Consider the following 25763-nt stretch of genomic DNA (forward strand, 5'->3'; position numbering starts at 1 on the left):
GCTCTCTTTCCCTCTGGGACTATGCCCAGGATGACAAAGATGGGCGGGGAGAGACGCAGCTGGTCATGCTGCTCCTTTGACCCAGGTGCTGGTGAGTAAAGACAGCGCTTGGACAGACACAAATGCCACCACGGGTCTGAGTTTCCATGAAAACCTATTTCCACGTTGTTTTCTTCTTCTTGCACCGTATTGTGCCTAAGTGTCAGAAATAAGCCCCAAGTGATTTGTCTTTACCCATTTGAACAGTCCTTGCTTGAGCAAGCAGCTCTTACACAAGGAGACCTTCCAGAATAAATACATTAAAGGCTTGTCTGAAATGCCAAAAATCAAATAAAATAACGTCTTCTGGAAATACATGATAAGAATTATTACCAACCCTACAGAAGACAACACAATAACATGTTATCCTCTCTCTGTAATTCAATTATAAGGGTGCATTGCGTAAGGGCCATGAAACACTTAGGACCAGATATTCAAAAGGCCAAGTCTGTATGTTTACAAGCTCAATTTTGTGTTTGCAGTCTGAAATAGTTGTGCTTCTATCTAACTAAACTGGCTCTCTTAAAGTATCAGTAGGGGTAGAAGTACTTTGGAAATAAGAATGCCTACAAAGAAAAGAACAAGGTGATCTGAATAGCTTTGAATAGTATAGTTAACAGCACTAATGTTATAATTTCTCTTCCTGTATTTACAGTGGAATCTCTATGGGCCAATTCTCCTTTCTCTAATTTGTAAGAAATCCCCCACAGGAGGATGACAGGTTCCTCTGAATGCAGAAAGAGAGGCGTGGGCATGTAGTCAAACTTAGACAAGGTTGGGGGATTTTTTAATTGCAAATTAAAAATGCCATTTAGCACAAAATGGAGCTCTCAGACCAGCCAACAGGGATAGGTAGAATTAAAACATCCCACTAACAATTTCATCCCAAGTAAGCACTTGGTGAGAACCAGAAAATATAACCTTAAAATATGATCATTTTACTCTTAGTTAACATTTCACTGGTGTATTTTAAAAAGCTTTTCCTCCACAGAGGCAAATGGTAAAATAAGGATGCCAAAGGTATAAATGAACACTTGCACACGCTAACAAAAAAAATTACCAACTAAGTAACCAGCACAGAAGCCTTCAAAAAGTCATGAAAATGTCCTTAAAATTTTCTAAAATTGAGAGTATCCCTATTAGAAATGCCAGCAGAAAATGTTTATCTGGTTCTAGTTGGATTCAGTTGATGTGTATGTTTTGGAACAAACCCCAGGTCTTTTACATGGTTATGAAATTACATCTCACAAAAGACTCCTTGAAGTATCCCGAGTCAAGGCAGTACTTTAATACTTGATAAGCATAAATTGGCATAGAACAGAACAACTACTAGTGGCCAACACAAGCACATAATGAGAATTTTCACCCATTCAAGACATGGCACATAACTTGCTGGCCAGGTTTCCTCTAGAAAGATTAAAGTAGTGCAAATCACACCAGACTCTATCTAGCAGGAACAGTAGCCAAAATTTGCCTAAGTCTATCCTGCTGCTACATCCAGATACAATTCTACCAAAACAAACTTTCCTCTTGGCACTCTGCTTATGTCCAGTCTTTGCAAATGAGTCTGTGGCTGTTCTCAATTCCTGCTACTGGACTGCTCCTCCAGCTAGGAGTGGATGGTTTAGTGAGCTTATAAAAACATACATGGACTGAAGAACGGGTACAGTTCTCACCATGTGAGTTATAAAATCTTCACAAAAGCATCTTTATTCATGCCAGGAAAAATCCCAGTGGAAAAATAGACAACAATCTGGCTCACTGCACAAATGCCTTCCAAAAACCAAGACAATAAATAAATGATTCTCATGCCAATGTAAAAGTTCTGCTATGGACTGAAGTCGAAAACTCTTCAGTCAAACTAAAAGGAAGCAAAGACATTAAATGCCTTTCCATCCTCATCCATGTAAAACTTGTGTCATCACAATAAAGCTAAATCAAAGGAGGACAACATCCAAGATATGCTACTTATTGCAGTTTTTTGGGGTCCACTGAAATGCTACCATCAGGATAAAATCTAAAATTATGGACTCTAGAACTATTGAAATGCAAATGATTTCCTGAGAGTATCATTTACTTCCTCCAGCAAACATATGTATGAAGAGCTAAGTGAAAAAACACCACAAGAAATCATCTCCTGGCATCAGAAATGAGCCTGAGCATTTTAGGATAGATTTTGGACAGCCCTCCAGCTGCTCAGGGTGCTCCCCTGCAGGCCACCAGTACACTTCTCCTTCATGAAGCAGTTTGAAGGATCTCCACATTTCCCATGCATTTTTTAACCACCATGTGCTCCTTACTGCTGCCACTATAGACCTGTAGCCCCACTTCTTGAACCATGCCAGTAACCAGGAGGATTTTATGCTGTCTTAAGCCACCACACCTCTTGAGGAGGATTCTCTGGATATCACATTCAGCCTAAGGAAAGGAGGGAAGGCCCATGCGCAGAAGTGCATAGACATACATCAGGACACAGCATTGCACAGATACACAGAGACACAGCATAAATCCTTGCTTGCTTTTATAGCCCATTCTCTCCACAGAGGAAAATTTTGGCCCTTTATACTCTGTCTATCTAATACAGACACTTACCACCATCTCCTCCAAGTGGAATGTGCACCTGCAATTGTTGGGTGATAAAAGACATTTATCTCAATCTGCTCTGGAAAAACTGACAATGAATGAAGATGAGAAATCCTCGATTAAGACCTGGGAAGCAGAGACTGACACAAATTTATGAGTTTTTTTATAATATCTGTATTGTTTGGTGGTGTGGTTTTTTCCCCATACTCAGATACAATAAATGTAATCCTTCAACTCAAATTCTGCATTGAGGAAGAATACAGAAGCAGAATAGCTTCCGCTTTCTCTAACAAAACAAACAGGTATAAGATTAAGGAAATGCATTAACTTCACCATGAGAAAGGTAAAGCAGATAATTTATTTGTACAAGGGATCCATAATACAGGATTTTTCAGTACAAAAGACTTTTTACATACAACATTTTGAATTCCAGCACTCTATTTTACTGCACCCTCCAAACCCTATGTGCTGGTAATGCAGATAGACATCTTTTCCCCCATTTCAGACAGAGAAACAGAGGTACAGACAGAAATTTCTCAAGCTAAGTAAAAACCAAGATAAGAGCACTTCTATGCACAACAAAGGTTTAATTCTAAGTCCATCAGAAGTATTGCAAGCTTTTCCAAATATTTTTATGGGATTTGAATCATGACCCAGAAGACATAAGAGTAGCCTTCTCTGTCAGACATTAAGTCCTCAATCTGATCTCTTCTTCCTTCGTTCACTTTAACCTGTCTGTAGTTTGGACTGTGATCCTGTCAGAGGAACTACGTGAAATGCAGAGAATGATGCCTCAGGTTTTAGCTTTTATATTTTTCACATTCTGTACTGCTTTAGTGTGTAGTTCTGAGCTTCATATCAGGGGATAGTAGGCTCTCTTCACAGAGTAGGTAGACAAAACAATTCCCTCTCTAGCTGGGGACCAAGGACAACTGATCCAAATCTCAGGCCCAAGAGCATAAACAAAGGTGGAATGAAGACAGAAAAACAAGAAGGATGGGACTTCATAACCTAAAGTTTGATAACCTAAATTGGCCAATCAATTCCAATATGGTAATGTACCAGAACTTATAAAAGTGTGAAACCCTGTGACTGGTCATCCATTTTGCGACCATTTTGGGTTCATCATCATCATCAGGCGTAGCCCTGGCTGGGCTCTTGTACTGCTCAAGATGTATCCATTAAAGCTTTCTAATAATTACCTACTTGTTTCTTTAGCTCCATCTAGCCTCTCTTCTAGGTCAGCCTTCACAAGGCATCAAGAAATGCAATGGAAGCATGAGAACTTCTCTGAAGGATCCTTCAGCAGCTCACCAGAGACATCATGTCTCCATTCTGTACTAGGTGCAGTAGACAGTAAAGCTAAAGATGGAGACAAACACCTGTTCTGAAAAGATCTTAACATGATTTTTCAGCTAAAGGTAGCTTTCCAATTGCACATGCTTGGAAACCTGAAGGTTCAGGGCTGGGAAATCAGGCATGAAAGACCTCATTCCTTCTATCATATTAACACTTCATTATTTTTTTTCATCTTTAACTGTAACTGACAGATTTTTACTTGATCTTCTATACTAACACCCAAGGAATTATCTTTCCTTTCAGATATGTACACACATTATCATCAACTGTAATGTCCGTATGAAGGCAGAATTTAAATCAGTCACTAAACTTGTAAATTCATATTTGACTGTGATACTCTCCTACTCTGCATGTAAATGAATAAGTACTGATGAACACTTTGATTTTCATTTCCTAGTAGCTGGAGGTCCACTGAACTACCCGAAATGCCACATTTAACCGTTAGGGCAACTAAGAAACTTATGCAGAAAAATTGCTACTCTGTACACACAACATATACAGACTGATACTAAGCTGAAAAATGAAAATACAGTCCTATAGCAAAAGGAAATGAAATATCTCCCTAGGTAAATGGACATTATGTCACACACAACTACTTTCTGTGTTTTGGAATAGCTGCTTTTCAAAACCTGACATGGGCAGTTCCTTTGCCTTTCCACCCCTTCTTGCTGCTGGCCATTATGTCAGTTTTTGACACATACTCTGAACTAAGCTTTAAATTTTGTTTTACCATATGTCTCCTTCTGAGGGCTAAACAGGCTAGTCTTTTTAGCCAATATTTTAAAGGACTTGGCATAAATCTAAATAGCAATTGTAGAGATGATAGGAGAAAGTTGTCTTTGACTAAAACTAGAGGCATTAAGACCTGAATTAGCATATATGTTTTCAAGAATTGCACTGAATAGAAATTTCTAGTGATTCTTTGTTTACTAGTGAGAACAGTAAGAATGTATTAGCTGCCTATCTGGTCACTGCCCAGAATTTGCCAATGTTTTCTATTTGGTAATGCAGCAAGGCAGCATTTCTTGGCATGTCTGTGCAAAGTGAGAAGAACATCACAAGGTGGTTTTCTTGGCTATGACACTCCCAACAGACTGCAGCATGTGTCAACAGAAAAACCAGAGTGACGTGCCTTCCACTTTAAGCGACAGATACATTACATGCCAGAAACCAGCAAAGATATCCCTTTTAATGTAGCCACTAAAAAGATATCTAAAATTTGATCTATGAAACTGTTCTACCAAATAAACCATGTTCACTCATGATGTGTTTGACTGTATTTAGATTACTTATTATATAAAGATCATTATCCTTGATATAAAACTGTCACATATTAAAAAAGACCCTATATGAAGATAAAGGTTCCCTAGAGAGCATCTCAAACTCACACCATATTCCAGAGCTCTGTATCTCATATTTGGGGCTTTTGAGTTAACCAGAAGTCATACAAAAGTACGTGTAACCAGACAGCTCATTATTGACTTTGTTTCTGAGGAGGCTTATGTACATTATTTATTCAGGGAGCTGTAAGAAATAGAGTGCTCTTATGCAACATGCTTCACATTTGATGGATTCACATAAATGTATGCAGTGGTTATGTCAGTGCATTTGGTCAAATCACATCCTGATTTTATTATATTCACGCAAAAAAAAAATGCATTAAGCATGTTGCTCTGATATAACGAATTCTTTTGGAAGAGGGCCAGCCACAGCCAAAGCACAGCAACAGTTTTGTGGTTACAGCTATATTCACACACCAATATATACTTTGAATCCTATTTTGTTGCTATTTATGTCTGGGCATTTCATAAAATAATCCTTCTCTACTCCTTTAACTTTGCTCACTGTTTTACTGCAACAGTGGTTAGTTCCTTGTTCAATAATTCTTGCTGATGTGCAACATCAGACAGGATTGACTCTATGTTCTCCAGCTGGCACAACTGTACATTTTCATAAATTACACAAATATAATTCTTTATATAATGTAGCTGTGAGCAAGAACTGCAGACCTGGAGCTCTACCCTTTTCCACAAAGCATGAATAATGATTACTTCTTAGGTGGGTGTGAGCACATTCCTGTTTTATTAGATCAGTCTCACAAAAGAAGGACTGCACTGTGAATGCCAAGATTATTTCTACCATACTATCAAAACCTGGAAAAAGCAGTGGCTATCTGAGGCTACTAATTTATCACATCTTACCTTTATAACTGCTGATTTATTCTCTTTTTTTTCCTAAGTCAATATCTGCAATGTGTCCTAAAATGTCAGGAATCTTACTGACAGGAACAAATTTATAACCTCTACTTGCCCACCTGAGTTAAAAGACTTGAATATGTCCCTGCAGCTGGGGTGGAGAAAAGAGGTCACCAATTCTAATTTTGTAATACTTGCCAGTCATTTGAGATGTTCAGTAGGACTGCAATTCCTTTCCCAAACTGCTATGAATTTCATGTGTTCATACAGTTTTGAGACTTTCATAAAAAAAAAAAATCCATAAATTAAATCCTCCAGAGGGTACTAAGAAGTGGAACAGAACACGGTAAGTAATATTGCCACTAAATCACTGGAATCACAAGTGGAAAAGAAACAAACATCTGTTCTTCTATACATATGAATGGAAACAATGGAACATAGTAAATGAGCATGAAAATATCTCCTTGAGAAGTAGTATTAATCCACCAGCTTCAGCTGAATAATCTTATAACACCTTAATACTAATAAGAAAATAAATTATCTGTTTAAATGGAACATTTAGTCTGCATTCAATACAACCTTGTCATGTTGACACTAGTAAGTTAATAAACAAGTGGATATTAAATTAGAATACAGGAATAAAATATACACTACTTGAATAATCTGAGGGGAAAAAACTCGTTTTCAGTCATCATTTTAAATTGTTATAAACCTATTAGACAGTAAGATCACAGTAAATACACAACTTCAATATGCTCTAATTCTGTGCAATTTATGAGATTTAAGCAAATATCAGTGAGAGTTTTAATTTGGATCTCCCAACAGCTAGACAGGATTATTGTGAGTGTAATAGTTTTATGTTCAAGTGGGATTCTGCTGTATTAAACCCTTTGTTAAACAAATCAGTCAAGCTCTCTCTCTGGAATTTTAATTTGCACCTTTGTAGATGACCGGAGTTTCACTTTTAATGTTTGATTATTAGCACATACTTTAAAGAGGCAAGATCTTACTGCTTAATATCAGTTTCCTTTCATTTTCACTTGAGTGAAATTATATTTTAGTCCAAAAAAGGCTATCTCTGTCTGTAGTTATGTATCTCCCAGGGCATTTAATTTGCAGTAAAAAATGCTCTGTAAAAATGTTGCCATGTTGTCAACATAACTAAAATCTGTTTTTTGTTAGGCTGCCAACATTTCCTATCATGTTAACTGCAATAGTTCCATCCTTTCTCAAGAGCAGTTGATAGCAGTACTCTCAGCAGCATCACCAGAATCCATATGGAGACAGAAATACAGGTCAAAAATTTCCATGACAAGGCAGCTTGCTATAAGACTCTTCAATTTTTTCAGTGCTGTCTCACACTGATTCTTTCCTGACAGGTAGGTAAGACATAAATGAGTCATCTCATCCCGATTCTTAGATTTGCTTTCCTACTCTAGCCTCAGTCTAGAATTAAAGATATCTTCTTCTAAGACAAGAAGACCTTCTCCACAGCCCTGGCTTCCCAGATATTCCTGTCAGCTGCCACCGGGACTCACCATGCAATCTGCACCCACATAACCAACAGTTTGGGTTACCAGAGAAGTCAACAGCAAGTCCATGCTGCACCAAGGACTCACAGAGAGCTCAGGAGGCTCTCGACAGGCCACAATCTACTGACTCACCATGCAGGAGCAGGGTTATGGTCTCTTCTCACTCAGGTGTTCAACACAACCATTTTCAACAGTAAAATAAGTCTGAAGCCTTTTGAAAGACCTTTATTAAATTGTGTAACAGGAATGATGACATTGTTGAATCTCACAGGAAAGACTAAACTATTAACTGATAATAACTAATCATTTGGGCATTCTTATGGGGTACAAACCCGAAAGGTTAAGCTCTTTGTCTAAATAGTGCTGTGTAGAAGCCCAAGATTTGGTCTCATATATCCAGTCAGATGTTCTGGGTATTTTAGAATGGGCAGGTCTCACTGTCTTTTGATCTCCCTTATCTCACGTCCTGACCATACAGACTTGATTCTCAGAAAATATTAACAGTAAAAGATTAAATGCAACTGATACTTTCCCCTTGCCTCAACTCTGGTTTCACTGCTCCGGCATTTTCGAACAAAACCTTTTTCTGCCAAAAATGCTCATCCAACTCTGAATGCCCAGAGAGTCTCAGGGGAAAGTGAAGAATCTCCTCACTGTTGGATGGAAGCCCATGGTGAGCACATTTTTAGAACAGAAATAAGTAGTGAATGCTAGATAAGAATGTGCAACCACTTCTGACCTTCTCTGAGACATGACTACCATACCATCTGGGAAGAGAGAAGAAAACTTACTTCACACCGGATGAATCCATGAGATCAGTTCCAAACCTCTCCTTTTTGTCACTGCATATTGGCCAACTGTCTCAAACTTTCCCTCAAAGGTAAAATTGAAGTTTAAGTCCTAGCCAATATCATTCTTAATTAGAAATGAGTAATGACATACCTTATATAAGATTTTATTCCCAACTTCAAAAGGAGCTACCTAGGTTTCCTTGGTGTCTTTACTTTGAAGAAAATGTCTTTTATTACTTATTTTAGTACAACACATTAAAATCAAATATCTCCTGTAGCAAAACGATTCAAGTCTCTGGAACTCAAATAATTTTCTAATAAAAAATGCATGAGACAAATAAATGCACTTTATGTTCCACAAGAAAAGGCAGTTTCAACAGGCTAATGCTCAGAGAAAATTCATTTTATCAACCAGCCATTTCATTCTTTGGTGCTGTTACAAGCTCCCCGCGGTTGCTAAGCAACCATAATTCATCGTACCTTTTAATGGATACTCTGCTACTGCTGAGAACATTAAGGTGAAGAGAATAAATGCCTTGGGTGAATCTTGAAATCTTTCATTATGCATGTCATTCTATTTCTGTAATGCTATAATGCTGAAATGTTTCTGTGGCAGGAAACTGAGTTGTGGTAATTGCATATTCCACTCATATATGTTTTGTAAGCAGAGCAGCACGTACTTGTCTAAAATGAGCTATTTCTAACATGATTGAAATTGGACTTTTCTACTTCTAAAGGTAGTAAATAAATCTGAGGGGGGAAAAAAAGAATGAGTCTGGAGGAAAATGTCTTAAAATTTCCAGCAAGAGTGACAAAATCTTATGGCAAAAATTGAAAGTAATCAAACAGGCTTGATTGTAACACAGAGTGGTATGTGAATATATAGTACACAACAGAAAATGCAAAAAACATGATGAAGAAACCATATATCCTGTGCAACTTCCATATTTTTAAAACACATGACATTCAAAGACAGACATGTGTACTAGACCAGGCATCTCTCTCTGCATTATTAAAGCAAATCTCAGGTTTCAGCCAAATGCAAATGTTCAATATTATGTACATTTGCTACCTTGTCATTTTGGGCCTCTCCTCCTCCTGAGAAATGCTTCTTTATACCAGGCAAGGGGGCCCCTGTATGAGCACAATTTCACAATTAGACCTGTATTTTTCAAATACATAGTGAACACATTATAAGGTAAGATAGAGTGCTCAGATAGTGCCAATGATGTATAGCACCACAAAACCCTAAGATGGATCTGTTTCTTTGGGTTCAACCTGCCTTTCTTATCCTGATTATCTTCTCCTTCACGCCTATATACACCATGTGACATGCTCTTAAAAAAGCCACCATATACAGGTCAGATGTGGATTAATTTTTCCTTGTTTTGAACATTAACCTCAGACATATGCTTCCTTTATGTTAGAAAAAAAAATACAATCAGACTTGGGAAGAATCTGGTTACTTTTTTTTTTGTATGCACTTTTTAATGTCACTTCTCTATTTACATGTGTGGGCTTGTCATTGGAAAAGCTCAGTGACAAGCAGCATTTTAAGTTCTCTTCCTGGATCATTTGCAACCTAGCAGAGGATGGTGACCTGAAACTCATGTTGTAGCTGCACAGGCAGTAATCCTGTGCTGTCCAGAGAGGACCAGTCAGGGAATTCTTATAGCCCTGTTTGTTTTGATGTTGGAAAGGAAGGGCAAAGTCAACCCTTTTGGTTACCCTATCAGAAGTGGTTCATGTGCAATTTAAAATTTCTTTGTTAATCTGTTGTATTTTTATGTGACCACTGAATTTCTGAGTGTTTTGGCAATACAATTCTTCAGCTACATGGTGTGAAGGTGGATGACCTCTGTCTCTGACAAACCTTTTGAAAGCTGTTCCTCAGGAAAATGATCTGGAGGAAAAAGCATATACGCACACAAATGAAGAGAGAACTGCTGGGCATGCAGTAAAGAGTCAGAGACTCTGCATCAGCCTAATCTGCAGTGATTGTACTTGTTGAAAAGCACAAGAGGAAACCAACACACAGTTGTAACAGGAAAAGTAATATAAAGAGTTTTCAAGTCAAAGATAATGCAAAGTTAAAACAAATGCATAGTATGTCAGAAAAAATTATTTCTTTCCTTTTCTCCTTTACTCAAGTATTCATACAACTTCACTTTTCATCAAAAGAAAGCAAACGTTATGGGAAATGGATTTATAGAAAATACTTGACTTTTCTTGCTCTTTTTTCTTTTCTTTCCCTTCTTATCTTTGTCAACTACTAGTGAAAAGAACCAAGACTATATGTTTTATACCACTGCCTGATCATTTTTCAGTAAGGAAAATGCTGACTTTCCTCAAACCACTGATGTTTCCTCTAAAATTGTCCCCCAGTAGCTTTGCTGACTCATTTCCAAAGACTTTCCCTATTTGCTAATGCAAATCACTCCTTTCCTTCACTCCAATATTTTCTGTGTGGAGTTTCATTAGTGGGGTTACATGCACCTGAAGAATGTCCCAAAAATTGCCTCCTAATGATTCTTCTTGCTCCTTTCTACTTCTTAGAGTGTGGTGATATCAAAGAGAAGTTACAGCCTGAAAAAGTCTTAAGAAGCTGAACTACTTATGAGCTCATATTTTTCTATGTAGTTTTTCAAAACTATGGGAACAAATAGTAATTTTCCACACAGTTAGAGTTGATCAAAATTATAATTACTAAAGTTAAGAACATTCAGGCTTAGGTAATTCCACATTTCCTCTGGTGCAAACCTGCTTTGGCCACTATAATGCAGTTTTAACAATGGTAAAAAATAATATAATAAAAGAATGCAAAATTAATATTTTAAGCTTCACAGTGAGGTAAAAAAAGAGAATACTTAATATCATGTATCAATGTAGGAAGAGAACAGCAAACTGAGACCTAACCACTGGAAGGTCACAACCAATAACTTTTCTGCAAATGGAAATCGGTTGCAGAAGCATCAAATGATAATTACTGTTTGCTGGAGAATTTTAATAGAGTTCTACGTCACACTATAAAATGTTTAATTGTAACCCCATTTTAATAACACTATCTGATTAAATGAAAAGACGCCTTGCTGATTGCAATTACAATCTGTCAAACTGCATATTTATTTACAGTTTGGTTTCCTAAAACCACAAGATAAAAAAAGGAAACTCTATTCAGCTTGTCAGCAAACTATAATTATTGTGTATCCTTCTGTCAGTTTCTGCATAAAACTTTTGGTTCTAAAATGGATCTAATTATAACTACATCAACATTTTTATAAATGCTTGCTTTCCATTCTTTCCCTGTCCTTCCCTCCATCCCTAGCAGTGAAATATTTGTTGCAAAATCAGAAAGAAAAAATTCTAAGTAAATAACGCTTGTTTCTCTGTTTTATCCTTTCTATCCTAAATTGCTGTTAGAATACAGAAAACTCTATTCAATGTAAATATTATTTATGGCAGTGCACTGTCCTAGCACTACGCTCAAGCAAAGCCACGGGATTAGGACTCTATTGGGTTTTTTCTGCTTTGGCATTAACGTTTGGATATCAGCTGAAAAACTCTTTCCAAGAATATCATGTAGCTCATCTTCTGCAAAGTCTATTATTGCAATTTATAACCTTTCACAAGAAACAATTTGCCAGACAAACAAGAAACAAGTCCAAATATCTGAACACCAGTGTATGTATCAACCAGTTACAGAAATTACATCTCAAAGAAAGGTCTATTAAATCATCCAACCCATCTCTCAGCCAGTGCAGGATTTTCCCATACGTACATGTTCCAGTGCTTTAACACTACCTGGCAGACTATTCTGATGTCATTAAAAGGGTTTTTTCCCAACCTTTACCCATTGTTTATTTTTATCCCATTACTTGCAGTGGCATTCCTTAGGTATCATAAACATCTACTCCTTCAGCCTAACTTTCTAAGTAATGGATGATGATAAAAAAGTAAAATATTTAAAATGTGCACATAAACAATTTCATAAAATAACACTATAGCTGAACCTTCCAAGAAGAGTTATTTTGCTCAGTGTAGTTCATGGGCTAATACAGTCTGGATCATGATTATATGCTAATAAGATTTGGGGAAAGCTGATTATATTTTTCTACTGTTCCTTAAATGGTCAAGTCAGCTATGAACCAAAACAGTCTGAGTTAATATACATCTTCTTGTTTGTTTATTTCCTAGCTGTTCCATCAACATCTATTACCTATCATACACTCTTAGATCAACATACCAAATAAAATATAGATATAGATATAGATATAGATATAGATATAGATATAGATATAGATATAGATATAGATATAGATATAGATATAGATAGATATAAATATAGATATGCTTACAAATGTAAATATAAATAAACTTTAAAAATAAATAACAGAATATTGAAAACATTACATTATCTTCATTAACCTCCACCGCCTGCTGGGTGTTATGTATGGTGATTTTTTAAGGGTGAGAACCTCTTTCCTGAGCTTGCATGAGGAGTCTAAATGAATTCTCTAAAAAGTAAGTTAGATCTGTCAGAAATGACAAACCTATGGAGTATCCTGCTCTAAGTGAGATGACCTTTTAAAATCCTACCTTCAAGTACATTAAATGAGGGACATTACAGTTCCCTCTGGACCAATTTAGGTGATTTGGTAAGTAACACAACATTATGGCTGCAGTGAGCCAGGATCTAAGAAGTCAGGTTACTTGTGACTTTTTCTGTTGCACAACTTTCCTATATTGTCTTTAATTATATAATAATCAAAACAATAAAAATTGTTTTCAAACAGGACATTAGATCATGATTTTTCTCTTCAGTTTTGTTGCACCTTGCACAGATTTTCCAAATGTTACAAAGAAAAACATTTCAGAATCATGATGGTATTATGAGTGTGGATCATTATTGACAAACAATTTTGTTGACACACCTTCCTATATATAATGTGAAGTCTAAATTCTCACAATTTATGAAGAAATGAAAGTATCTGTTATAGAGCTAGTTCTATTTCTTTTGAAACTCTGGGATAGTTAGAGTAGGACAGTATCAACATTAAGCCAGAATATTTCTGAAAATCCCACTGAGGTTTTCAGTCAGCCACAGAGCTCCTAAAATGTACTTCAGAGGCAGAGGTCACAAATGATGAAATCAGTGCAACAGTGCCAGCCACAATTAAAATCACATAGGCCAGACCCTGGGCAGAGAACTCCCCTGTTTTGAGTTTTCCTCTCCCTGCATTCACAAAGCTGATGACAAGTGAGAAGAAACACATGTGCTATGGAACCAGCCCATAAGGGCTTGGACTGGAGATCTGGGGCAGTGGAGCATCACACTCTGTGGTTAAACAGATACTCCAGCTCTCCCCAGAGCTGACTGCATTTCAAGGACAAGCAAAGCAACGCCTGCATCTTTTTCATGCCCCTTAAATATGATTGTTGTATCACTTCCAGGTTGCTTGAGAGCTTAAAAGTCTCAGCTACCATAATATGCAGTCACTGTAAAAACTTTATATTAGATGCACAGCACATGGCAGTTAAGTCCTGCTTTTATTACATGTGAGGACATCTGCTAGTTCTAATATTGAAAGCTGACTCTCACCACACTGCTAACCATCTTTGTGTTACTGAGCATCAAACATGAAATTAGCTCCTGGTAACACTTTCATTATTACAAGTCCCCCTACGTAGTCATTTTCATCCTCCTCCTTTAAGACCTTTCTTTTTCAATTTGGGATTCATTTGTCTTTGTATATGGTGAATTATATTTTGCTAGCTTTTAAGTAAAGTAAGTGGTTTTCTCTCCTACAGTATAGTACTTGACAGATGGGAGGGACTGATATTGTGAACATCTACTTGCACTGTTAGGAGTAAACCACCTTCTCAGCTAATTAGTGACTGCAAAGCACTCCAAGGCACAAGAAAGGTGCTTCAGAAGAACAGAGCGCCAACGGCATTATTTTATAAATGCTGTCAGTTGTTTTGTGTACAAAAAATAACTTTTAAAAGTTATTTTACATTGAATACTTTCTGTCAGGTATCTTAAACTGCAGATAAGGATAACCAGATAAGGACCAAGCCTATTGCACTAAACAGTTTTTATGGTGCCACATAAGAAAAGGGAGCGCCATAAAATTCATTAAAATGAGATCCCACACTTGTGTATTAAGGCATGTCCTGGAAACTAAAGCTTAGTTACTGAGTTAATCTCTGAAATTCTTTATGTGTGAATGAAAGTAATCTTAAAATGTATTAGAAGGAAGTTGCATCTCCAAGTAAAAAAGCATTGCATTCTCAACAAGGGCCTGATCCTGTAAATACTCCATGAGCAGGCCTTTTTTTGGTTAAGGGACCAGAATATCTAGTTTAAAGGTTTTTTTCAGTTTAGATGATTTTTGTAAGGATGAAGTGAAGGTACCTATAATCCAATATCATTACTGTCCAGAAGCAGAATTTTGAAGATGTGATAGGAAGTTGGTTCATCTTGTTTCATCTTGTTACCCATTAGGTATGCCATGTGTCACTTTAGCAACTTCCTTCATTAACTCAATTAGCAAAAGTACCCATTATCAAAGTTACTTTCAGGCACTGTAACCTCACTTATAACTCAGGGATTTGGTAAAAAAATTGTATAATGCAGCCATGTGCAGTACATTAATTAAATCCGTTGAATCAAGTTCAATAATTTGGCTCTAGTTTCAGTCTCTGTTTAGCAACAACATGGATCCACAATCTGGGGAGAAGGGGGATGTTGCAGATGCTACATCCTGTCTGCCACACTCCCATTCTAGCAGAGGGCTTCAGTGATTAACAGTGTGGTAAGTACTTACATACTCATACACAGATATATAGATGTTCATATATATGTATATATGTGTGTAGCCATGATATTTTCTGAAAAATCCCTGTGCCAAGATTTTTCTCCTGAGAAGCTGAGAAGCCTCAGAAATGAAATGCAAACAATAATTATCTGCTGCTGTGGAGTGCAACAGGTGCATCTTTGATTGGTCCATGTTGGTTGTTTCTAATTAATGGCCAATCACAGTCAGCTGGCTCGGACTCTGAGAGTCACAGCTTTTGTTATCATGCCCTGCCTTTCCTTTCAAGCCTTCTGATGAAATCCTTTCTTCAATTCTTTTAGTATAGTTTTAATACAATATATGGATCATAAAATAATAAATCAGCCTCCTGAAACATGGAGTCAAGATTCTTGTCTCTTCCCTCGTTTTGGGACCCCTGTGAACATTACCACATATGTGTATCCAGGTATAGATGTGCATGCCTGTATGCACTCTGAGCACTGCAGTTCACTTCAGCTCTGGGTCAGAGCAGGCACACAGAGTGTCCATCACCACCTATAACATCTCCTTCCACTCTTTTATGTCCCTGCATGAGGGTTGAAAGCGGAATTTTGGATCCATCCTGATAATATGTAAGATAAAGTGAAATTCCTTTGTTCAATTTAGATGAAAAGCATTCATTGTGGGGATTTTGTAGCTGAAAGATATGCACAAGCATGCCTTAGAGGTGTTCCTCTCTCCATAAATGCTTCTTGCTGCCACTCTATACCTTAAGTCCTTTTTTCTGACTGCATCCATCCATGATATGCACAGAAAATGAATTAAGGAAATTCATTTTCGTATCTTTAGTGTACAAATACAGAGGCATCAGCATGTACAATGTGCCAAAAGTGCAGTTCAAAGGTGTGTGAGTGAGGCTACAGAGATCCTGGGTCACATGCATGTGCCTGAAGTGCAGCATCACAGGAGCAGTGGAGGTTAAAGATTTTACATGCTGCCCACAGGCAATCCCAACGTGGTATTTACATAGAACAGGCTTTGTACAAATGAAGAGGAGGTGGAAGGGGGAACAGAGGGGCAAACATCCGTCTAAAATGAATCTTCATGTTATTAAAAGGACTAGGGAACAGTAGACATCTTTACAATTTTAGCATTTCTTAATTGCCTTGTGAAAGAAGAAGGGATAAAAATAACAAATGAGTTATTTTTCACTTCTGATTATTTCTTCAAATCTCAAAACACAACCATGTAGAATATTTTTCTTCCATTCCTCATATAAAAAGTCACTGGTAAACTCAAACAATGATACTTAAAACTCTGTAAAAACTACTAAAACAGATAAAAGCCCCCTGAGATTATTAATTGGACCATTTAAATTCCTTCAACTTGGAAAGCTAAGAATGGGCTTTTTCTTTCAAAATGAAGAAAAAATTTTGTTAAACATCTTTGACTCTATATAGGAAAGATTTAAGGAGGAGAATTCACACTCTAGCAGGTGACACAGCTGAATTTCCAGCGTGCACATGGCACCTAGAGTTAAGACAGAACATTCTGTAGTGGGGTTGCTTTTGTCCACACACGTTTCTAGTACTGAACAAAACAGGATGAGATGGTGAATGCAGTTCAAATCCATGAGGGATGTGCAGTCTTCTCAGCTGCTTTTGAGTTTCAAAGAATGCAAATTCATGCATTTAAATGATGAAACATGTGGAAATAGAGGCTACTCCACCTGATGCACAAAGCCCTCCCTTTCATCTGCACTGTGGGCTTCTCCTTCCTTTTTGCCTTCATAGAAGCATGTTCACAGTTTTTGAGAAAGACATTTCACTTCTATTCCATATACAGGACTTAAGATCACTAAGATTTTTTTTGCCAAAGTGTGAGTCTTCAGAAACATTTCATTATCATGCTGTTCTCGACAACTACATGCAATGTTAAAAGCAGCAGATTAAAGTCAACAATCTCTGTTGCTGAAGCCCCCGAATTTCTGACGTTTTCTGAGAGTTATGTTTCCTCTATTTGCATACTCTATTATCTGTTTTGTTTGACACTTGCAGCTATGATGCTGCTTATGCATTAATCACTCCTGTGAGCACTTCACATGTGAGGTGTTGTATAATCTACCACCCACAACTGAAATCTTTCTCTTTGCACCACATTCATCTTGTCTTAGCCTGTGTCTATCTGGTTAAAGTCCAAGAAAAAAATTAATACAACTAAACTTATTTTTCTTACTTTTTATATGTAGCAAATAGATTCCTATCAGACAATGGGTAACCACTGTGAAAAAGGTCACCAAAGTATTTTCTATAGAAGGGTGTTTTTAAAAATAAGATACATGACACCTTGTTATTTCTTCTTTAAATTATACTGAAGTTGTTTTCTGACTTGAGTTTGTTAAATATGTGAGCCACATGGATTCTCAAAAACCACACTCAAATAAGCAGGATGCTGTGTTTCCCAACTGACAGTAAATCAACAGCTTCATTTGCAATTTTAAAAATGAGACCTGGAATTATTCTAAAAAGAGTCCTGGTCATCAGTGTACAAATATTTTCCTACAGTTATGTGCAAATATTTACTTGATCTATCTTTAAGGCAAGCTGTTAGAGACTGAGAGCATAACTTTACCAGATACTACTGAAGGGTCAGAAAAAAATGCTCCACAAATACTTTCACAGGAATTCTTGTCCTAATTGACCTGAAGAAGGTGGGGTCCATCAGTGGCCTGCATCCACAGAGCGCTCTCTTTTACTCTGCTGATGTTCTCCTGGCAGGCAAAATCTGCAGAGGTGCTGACAGCTGAGGTGATACCAGCAATGTTGCCCCTTTCATGAATGCTTGGACCAATGTTTTTTGGTGAGAAGGCCCCAGGGACAAGGTGACCCATGGGAAGGTTCTGGTCCTGCTGCTGTAGTGTGAGGTCTGTAAGTTCAGTCCAGACAGAGCACGTCTTTTTTGCTAGTTATCCTATTTGAGTTTAATCCTGAGGCACAGAGAACCAGCCACCTGCCACAGTACACTATAAATGGCATATCTCTATCACTGCTAAAAATGCATGCTTTTTTTCCACTCTGATTTTATACAGCTGTAATTTCTGACATCAAAAGTTTCTTGTAGCATAGTAAAGAGCCTTCTAGTAGCAGATATGCAATATTCAGGTATTTATGAAACCTTGATAAAATAACATCTTAATGAGCTCCTATACATATCCTTTCTGTTGTCTGATGACAAAAGAGTAGAGCAGACATCAGAAGAAAGATAAAAATTGTATCTCAGAGTCCTTGATGGAATAAGTAGTCATAATTCTAGTAGAGACAATAAGGGTATGCTGATGGACATGAGCTGATCAGGGTGTTTGACAAAACATACATTAACTAGTGTAACCTTTTTCCATGCAAGGCTTATTTCAGTGAAGGAAAAAAAACCTGCTCGGAAAACATGGTGTTGTCTTTTTGTCTTTTTTTTTTGGTTGTTGTTGTTGTTTTGGTTTTTTTGTTTATTTTTTTTAGGGAAAAGAAGAATACAAAGTTGCTTAATAAGAAAAAAAACAAGCAACTTTAACACAAGATGTTCCATGACCTTAGCTTTATGATTTGGTAGTTCTGATGGCAATAACTCACTGCAATAAAATTTGGGGTAGCAGCAGGTCTGTGTAGCATAACGGTAAATTTTGATGTACACTGAAGACCAGAGACTGGTAATGAGGCACAAATGGGAAGTATTCACCAGAGACAAAATGAATCTGCTACCACTGGCATGCAATACAAGCTAGAAAAAAGTATCGAAACATGATTCAAATCTCAACACTTAGGTTAGGAAAAACAAATCTTTTTTTTTTTTTTCTTTTTGTTATGAAAGTCATTCATCTTGTTTATCAGAAATAATGAATTTCTGTTTGACTCAGTAGTTTCCACTGACACTTAAAGGTGCAAGAAAAAAGAATCAGCTGTATAGGTCAGCCTGAAGATGAGTCATGAATACTGAATTAAAACTAACATGTATGAAACCAGTAAAACAAAATCTCTTAAATGCATCCCAGATACAACAACAGTCTCATTTACTGCACTTATTAGCAACTGAACTGTGAATAAGAAACACTAACTTCATTCTACCTGAGATTAAAAATGGCAAAAAAAAAAAAAGCTGTCTGCTTTCTTCCTTGTTACACAATGCCACATTTTGTTTAAGATATTAATCTCTCATGGGTTGCATATCTAAAAATATAATTCATGAAAAAGTATAATGTAATTGCTCAGGCTTTGATGAATTGGGGTATAATGTTAAATAATTATTCATTGCCTTTATTCTTCTGTCTAAGTGTGCAAAAAAAAAAAGCACCTTTATTGCTTTTTTTTATATAAGGACATGGGCCTTTGTGACACGCATTTTATTTTAAACTAATGCTTCTATTATTCCACATTTGAATAATTATAGCTGACATCATCTACTCTTCCGTGACCTAGAAGATCTTTAGCTCTAGCACACTGTTACATATTTTATGCATTATATGAAATAAAACACCTCAAGATTTCAAAAATATTTATTTTAAAAACAGCATTGAAATTGTCTGTAATCACATTTTCTGCTCTGCTTTGAAAGCAGCATTATTCAATATGCCAGTGGTCTTTTCCATAAGAGCAACATATTAGAAATTCATGCTGCTCTAATATATCTGAATTCCTTGATGTACTGCACTCCCTATAGACCAAAGAAACATTTTTGCTTCAGTTTCATATGTCCTGCACATTACCTACTGATGTGGTGGTTGTCAAAACAGTTGTACAGTAGCCCTTGAATTCAAAGTGTGCCTTGACTGTATACTAAAAATTACAATAAACCTAAGTGTATACATTATGCTGGCTTTTGTTGCCAGCACAAGTAGAGCATTTGGGAAATCGAACACCTGATTTTATTGTCTTTTAACATATTTTTCACTTTAAACTTAAAACCCAGAAATTTGAAGCATTTCAAGAAATTTAAATCTTCTATTTATTTCTTGTAATTTTTCTATGGTATACCATCATGAGCCACAGTTTCAAAAAGATCAGCACAAGATTACAAATGAAAGCATTCCAAAAATAGGTTGGGGGTTTTTTCCAACTATGTAAAAGCAGCACTGCAATTTTTAACCCTGGTTTCTTGCAGAAAAACCAGCTATCTATAGGATACACTAAAGAAGCTAGAATGTCTATAATTTTATTGATACATCGAAAACCACATTTTATAGAACACATCCAACACATCCACATTCTCACACAACATGCATTTTTTGCAAATGTTAGAAGGGTAATTCTTGTGGTCCTTGAAAATATCCTTTGGGATATTTCAGGAAAACTCACATCAACAGAAAAAGGCTGGCAGGTCAAGCCCCAGCTGGGATCTAACCAAACCCACACAGTCTTCAACTGATAGGAACCAGGAAGGGATCCCTATTCCATAGAATAGAAGCAAACATGTTAACAGGACCATAAGTACATTTTCATTAAAAAACACTTCTATCTATATCAAATTGCATCCAATTAAGAAGCAGGAATAGAAGTCATATCCATTTTGAAGGAGGATTTTAAGGGCTCCCATGATGGGGCTGGACTGTGGGTTAATACCACCCTGACTCACATTCTGCACAAATTCTGTAGATTTCTGAAGCCCTGATATCCAGACATAATGAACGCCTAAAGAAATCTGTATGTGACAGCATGATAGAAATAAATGTGCATGTGCATGTGTATATTCTGTGTCAGCTAAGAATACAGAAATATACAAGTATAGAAGCAAATATGCCAACTGACAGCAGAATAATGAGAAGGAAAAATTTTAGTGGTTTTGTTGTTTCTTTTTTTTAAATAGTCTGCATGCAGTATGAAAGTCCAATCAATCAAAAAAACTTCAAAGAAGGTTAATTCCAAATTTAAGACATGGTCAATGGCAATGAGAAATTTTCATCTTCCCAGCGCTGCAAAATTTTTTTAGAAAGAATTCCCACAGTGTAAGAATCTGCAAGAAGCCAATCCCTAGTATGAATTCACTGAGCTGGTAGTGGGCTCTTATTGTGTGTATTTAAGCACTTCTGCAGAGGAGAATTCTTAGAGAGATTGGGGTAAATCCTGCCATCCTTACTGAAAGGGATTTTATCTGCATCTTGGAGGGAGTACTGCACAGTATGAAACAGGGACTTCTGATGGGGGGAGATTTGAAGGGGTTTTAAGGAAGGGTACATCCTCAATTTTCAATCTGTCCAAAATCACCGAAATCCTCATGTGAAAACACCTGGTAGTTGAGATGGAAGAAAAACACTATACTTAGTGTATGAACTATTTTCTAACTGTTTCTGAGCTCACTGATATTCCGTTCTCACATTTGGTCAGTATTAATTAATGTTTTGTCTATAAGAACACAAACTGAAAAACACTCACTAGTTCTAACACAGAGAAAATAGAAGGTATTATTGCTAAAATACCCACATAGGTTAAAAACTAGCTAAAAAGAAGGATGTTTAAGTAAAATAAAATAACCAAATTCTATTGGAGGCACATTGCAATGCAGCTGAATTTGTCCCAACGTAAGTAAAATTTGCTGAAGATGTGAAATTAATTAGGGTTAGAGAACAGCCAACAGATTTGCTTCTAAGAATATTTTTTCTAAAAATACCCATTAGTGCCCTGAAAAATGAAGTGAGACACATGTTTTCCAAGTACACTAAATGGTACTTGATATACTAGAAATTATATGGAACCAAGGGTTTAGATAGATTGGAGAAACTTATAAATTATGTTCTATATGAGGCAATATAGGAGTGATTTAGAGAAGAACTTGCTAAATGGATCAGAGTTCGATGAGATAGTAAAAAGGAAACTTGGAGATGAGTAATACCACAAGAAAAGAGTCATATTGAAAAAAAGTTAAATGTTCTGGATTATAAAGATTCAAAACTAAGTAAAGAATGTTAACTCTACAAAATCCCCTGTTTTTCTACGTCAGTGCAAAGCCAAAAGAACAATGGGGTCATTCTATTAACTGAAGGAGTCACTGAATTCACTGAAGAGTTAAATTACTTCCCTCAAGTTAATTTCTCTCAAGTTATCAAATTCAAATCAGAGAAGCAATACTGCCAACAGCATTTGAACTGTATGAAATCGAGGTGTTAACATTGTACCAGTTGTACTAACATGAGCTGTGGCTTCACCCCTCTGCACAGACAAGCCAGCTCGAGTTCAAACTATTGCTAGGTAAGAGGTGCTCTTGTGCAAAAAGGGCATGCAAGTTAGCGATAACAACTGACTTAGCACATGACACTTCAAGGATCGTGCTTTATTTATTGAACAAATCCTCAGAAATTATTGTCAAAATTCAGCACATATTTTCTTGACATCTGATTTTCATCTCTTCTGATCTTCACTAAGATCCAACAGCAAAATTGCCTAGCTATATTATTCAACTTTTTTGTATTTTCCCTCAATGCGATTATTCACTGCGATGATCTACAGACTCTCAAGGCCCTTTGTTCAGAGCTTGTTGCAAAAGGTTAATGTGAAACATCACAGCTTAAAAGAATGCATAGTTCTGAGCCATAACCATGGCTCAAAAGAGGTCAATTCAATGAAATACTGCCTGTCTTGACTAGAGTGTCAAGCATTTCTCTTACTTTTCCAAGTCCTCTCATAGCTCTGATTCTCAGAACCCCACACAAGATTTCACTCAAGCTCTTTAATGCATGCCATCAGCTTTGCAGACAAGCAAGGAAAATATAGGCTCTTTCCATAGAGCATATATAAATCTGCCTCTCCTCCACTCCTCCCATTATTGAACATAACCCTGGGGTCAGATTCTGACCTCAAATACAAAGTGTGCAACATCCTAGTAAATCAATAACAACTGTGCAACATATAAGAAGCCAATACTTGTGCCCCTCTGCTTTTTTGGACATCCTCATAGGGAATGCAGAGCTCCTCAAAATCAAGGTAGCTTTGTTTTAATTAAGTTGCAATGAAGCTATGTGACAAAGCAGATTTTTGTTGTAAACCAAGTTTTTTCCAGCCACCATGGCCCCTGGGTCTGAGCCCCTGAGGGGCTGATGGGAGCTGAACCTGGATCCCTGACTACCCAAACATGCATGTGTTGTGTCAGCTCTCAGGTTCACAGGACTAATTTATGTTTTTTAGATAATGTGGTGGGGAGCTAGCAAGCTGGGAAACCTAAACAGCCTCAGTCACTAAGTGCAGAACTTTTGGTGAGAAGCCCAGACCCTTTTTCTCTAGGAACAATAGGTTCTTTGGCTGTTGGGATCTGCAGCTCCTGGGCAGCCCATTCAGCCCACCTAGTGCTTGAAGTGCCGTGGGATACACACAATGTCAGGCTCCATCCTCTCTCATGGGATTTTTAACTCTTTGGGTTAGAATTGTACATCAATGTGAAATCTTGTCTGGAGCTTCTATGCAAGAAGTATACTAATTAATTGTAGAGCTCACTTGAAAATGTAACGTGTACAGTAGCTCTGCAGTTGTTGCAAGCAATTTAACATTCAAATAAGTGATTTATAATATCAGGCTTCACAAGATTATGACCATAATAACTATCTGACAGACTTTATAAGCAAGTTGTCCAGTCATTTCAATTGGATTCTGGCTGGCTAAGGACTGGGAACTGTAAAAAGGCTGTAAGATTTGGCCTAGAATCAGAAATAACATTTGCTGTTTTCCAAACGTGCGGTAAACAAGAAAGGAGATATTAAATTTTTGTACATCTCTCGGCACATGCAAATGAGAACGGAAAGAGCCTCATCAGACAAATACAGAACAACAGCCATCTGGATCCAAACCCTGCTCCAGCAGAAGTCAGAGCCTTGAGCCTCTTTCTGTCATTATCTACATCTCTGTAAAGGATAACCTTCTACCCAAGGTGGTGGAAGGTAACACTCTGGCTTTGAGGAACTTGGTTGAAAATTCCCCCTCACCCCCACAGGGGGGAAGATGTGACACAGGGAATGCAACGTAACACCCAGAGTCAGGCCAGGGCACTCCAAAATTTGAGTGGGGCAGGTGTTGGCCCCCTTGAAGGATTTCAAACAGGTCTGTATTTCCATGATTTTGCACTTAGAACAGAACAGAAGGGAAAGACTAAAAGTGCTTACCACAGAGAGGGAATTGGAAAGCAGTGTCCCGTCTTGGCCAAGCATGTTGGAAACTGTAATTTCAGGTAGATCCATGTTTTGAGGGTGGAAGGGAAGGAGGCCATTGTGGTTCATGGGATGACACAGAGAGTGGTACCCAGACTCTATCTCATTCAAGTGCACCAGGGAGTGGTCAGGCAATGATGGAGGAGTTATAGGAGGTATGTTAAAATCTTCACTTTCAAGACTTGGGCCAGGAAAAGACTGGAAAAAAAGAAAAAAACCAACAAACAAAAATTGCTATGAAAATCATATGAGCACTGGTCAATAATAACAATAAAAATCATACAAAACAAACACAAAGAGCCAAACTCACATACTTCTAAGTACGATCTACAATTTAATAAAGAATATTTTCAAGACGCATATATTATACAAGTGAAGTCTCACCATTATGTATGGAGGAAAAAATGCCTCTAAGGCATAAGGATCTATGATACTTTTCCCTTAGAAATATTTTTAAAAGAAGGTGAACTCAAACAGATTTCAAGGGTCCTATTAAAATTTTCCGAGAGTATTCATCTAGCTGAATACCTTTTTCATGGGAATTGTGGAAAAGGGAATGCAATTTATAAAATTAATATTGGCACAAAATGCTTCATTTTGCTTCCTGCTACTCAGACCAAGAATTACATAGTGAAGAAAGATACCACTTTTATGCTTATGGGAGTGTCATGCATTTACTCAGCTAGAAAGAAAAAGAAACAGTACATACTCAGTATAAGTATGCTTTGTATTTATAAAAATGCATTTGAAGTTTTTTAAAAAATAATTTTTTTTTTCTTTCTTAATCTATAAACTGAATTATACATACATTTTGTCAGTTATCTGTATTAGTAACTCCACCAAACAACAGTTAGTCTTTTGTTGTCTGCTGCCATTAAGTCATCCAATTCAATCTGATCCAAGGGAAAGCCACAGGCAAAGTCAGAGTAATGCACCAAGGTGGATAATTGCTATTATTTATCTACAGTTTTTGTACAGCAGGTAGGCTCATTTGCGGGAGAGGGCGGGTATGTGCGTATTTCTAAAAAGGAAAAGGTGAGCATAATAAAGGGTTAAAGAGATCAGTTGCAATGGCTCAGCCTGAAAGCCTGCTCTGCTTTTCTAAGAACAGCCAACTCCTTTGCAAAGCAATCAGTCTTTGCACATCCCATGCCCACAGTCAGGAGATTTATAGCACAGTGACTACTCCCACCCTTCCTGCCCCTCTTCAGCACAGCAGTCCTGCTCTGAGTGATGCTTTTGTTAATTCTGGAAATGCAAGGATTTAAATACATTCTGCTCCTGAAAAGTAT

The 25763-nt window shown here is 37.1% G+C and overlaps 1 protein-coding gene across 3 annotated transcripts in view; it reads right to left on the reverse strand.

Annotated features, from left to right (window-relative positions):
* TOX (thymocyte selection associated high mobility group box) overlaps positions 1 to 25763 on the reverse strand; it is a 218705-nt gene that overhangs the window by 64067 nt on the left and 128875 nt on the right. For all 3 annotated transcript variants that reach the window (XM_005418332.2, XM_031066563.1, XM_031066562.1), the window contains one exon: positions 24427 to 24669. In XM_005418332.2, coding sequence (XP_005418389.1) covers positions 24427 to 24669 — 243 coding nt within the window. The remainder of the gene's footprint in view (positions 1 to 24426; positions 24670 to 25763) is intronic.

This window comes from Geospiza fortis, unplaced genomic scaffold, assembly GCF_000277835.1.
Source record: "Geospiza fortis unplaced genomic scaffold, GeoFor_1.0 scaffold53, whole genome shotgun sequence".
In the NCBI taxonomy this organism is placed as follows: Eukaryota; Metazoa; Chordata; class Aves; order Passeriformes; family Thraupidae; genus Geospiza; species Geospiza fortis.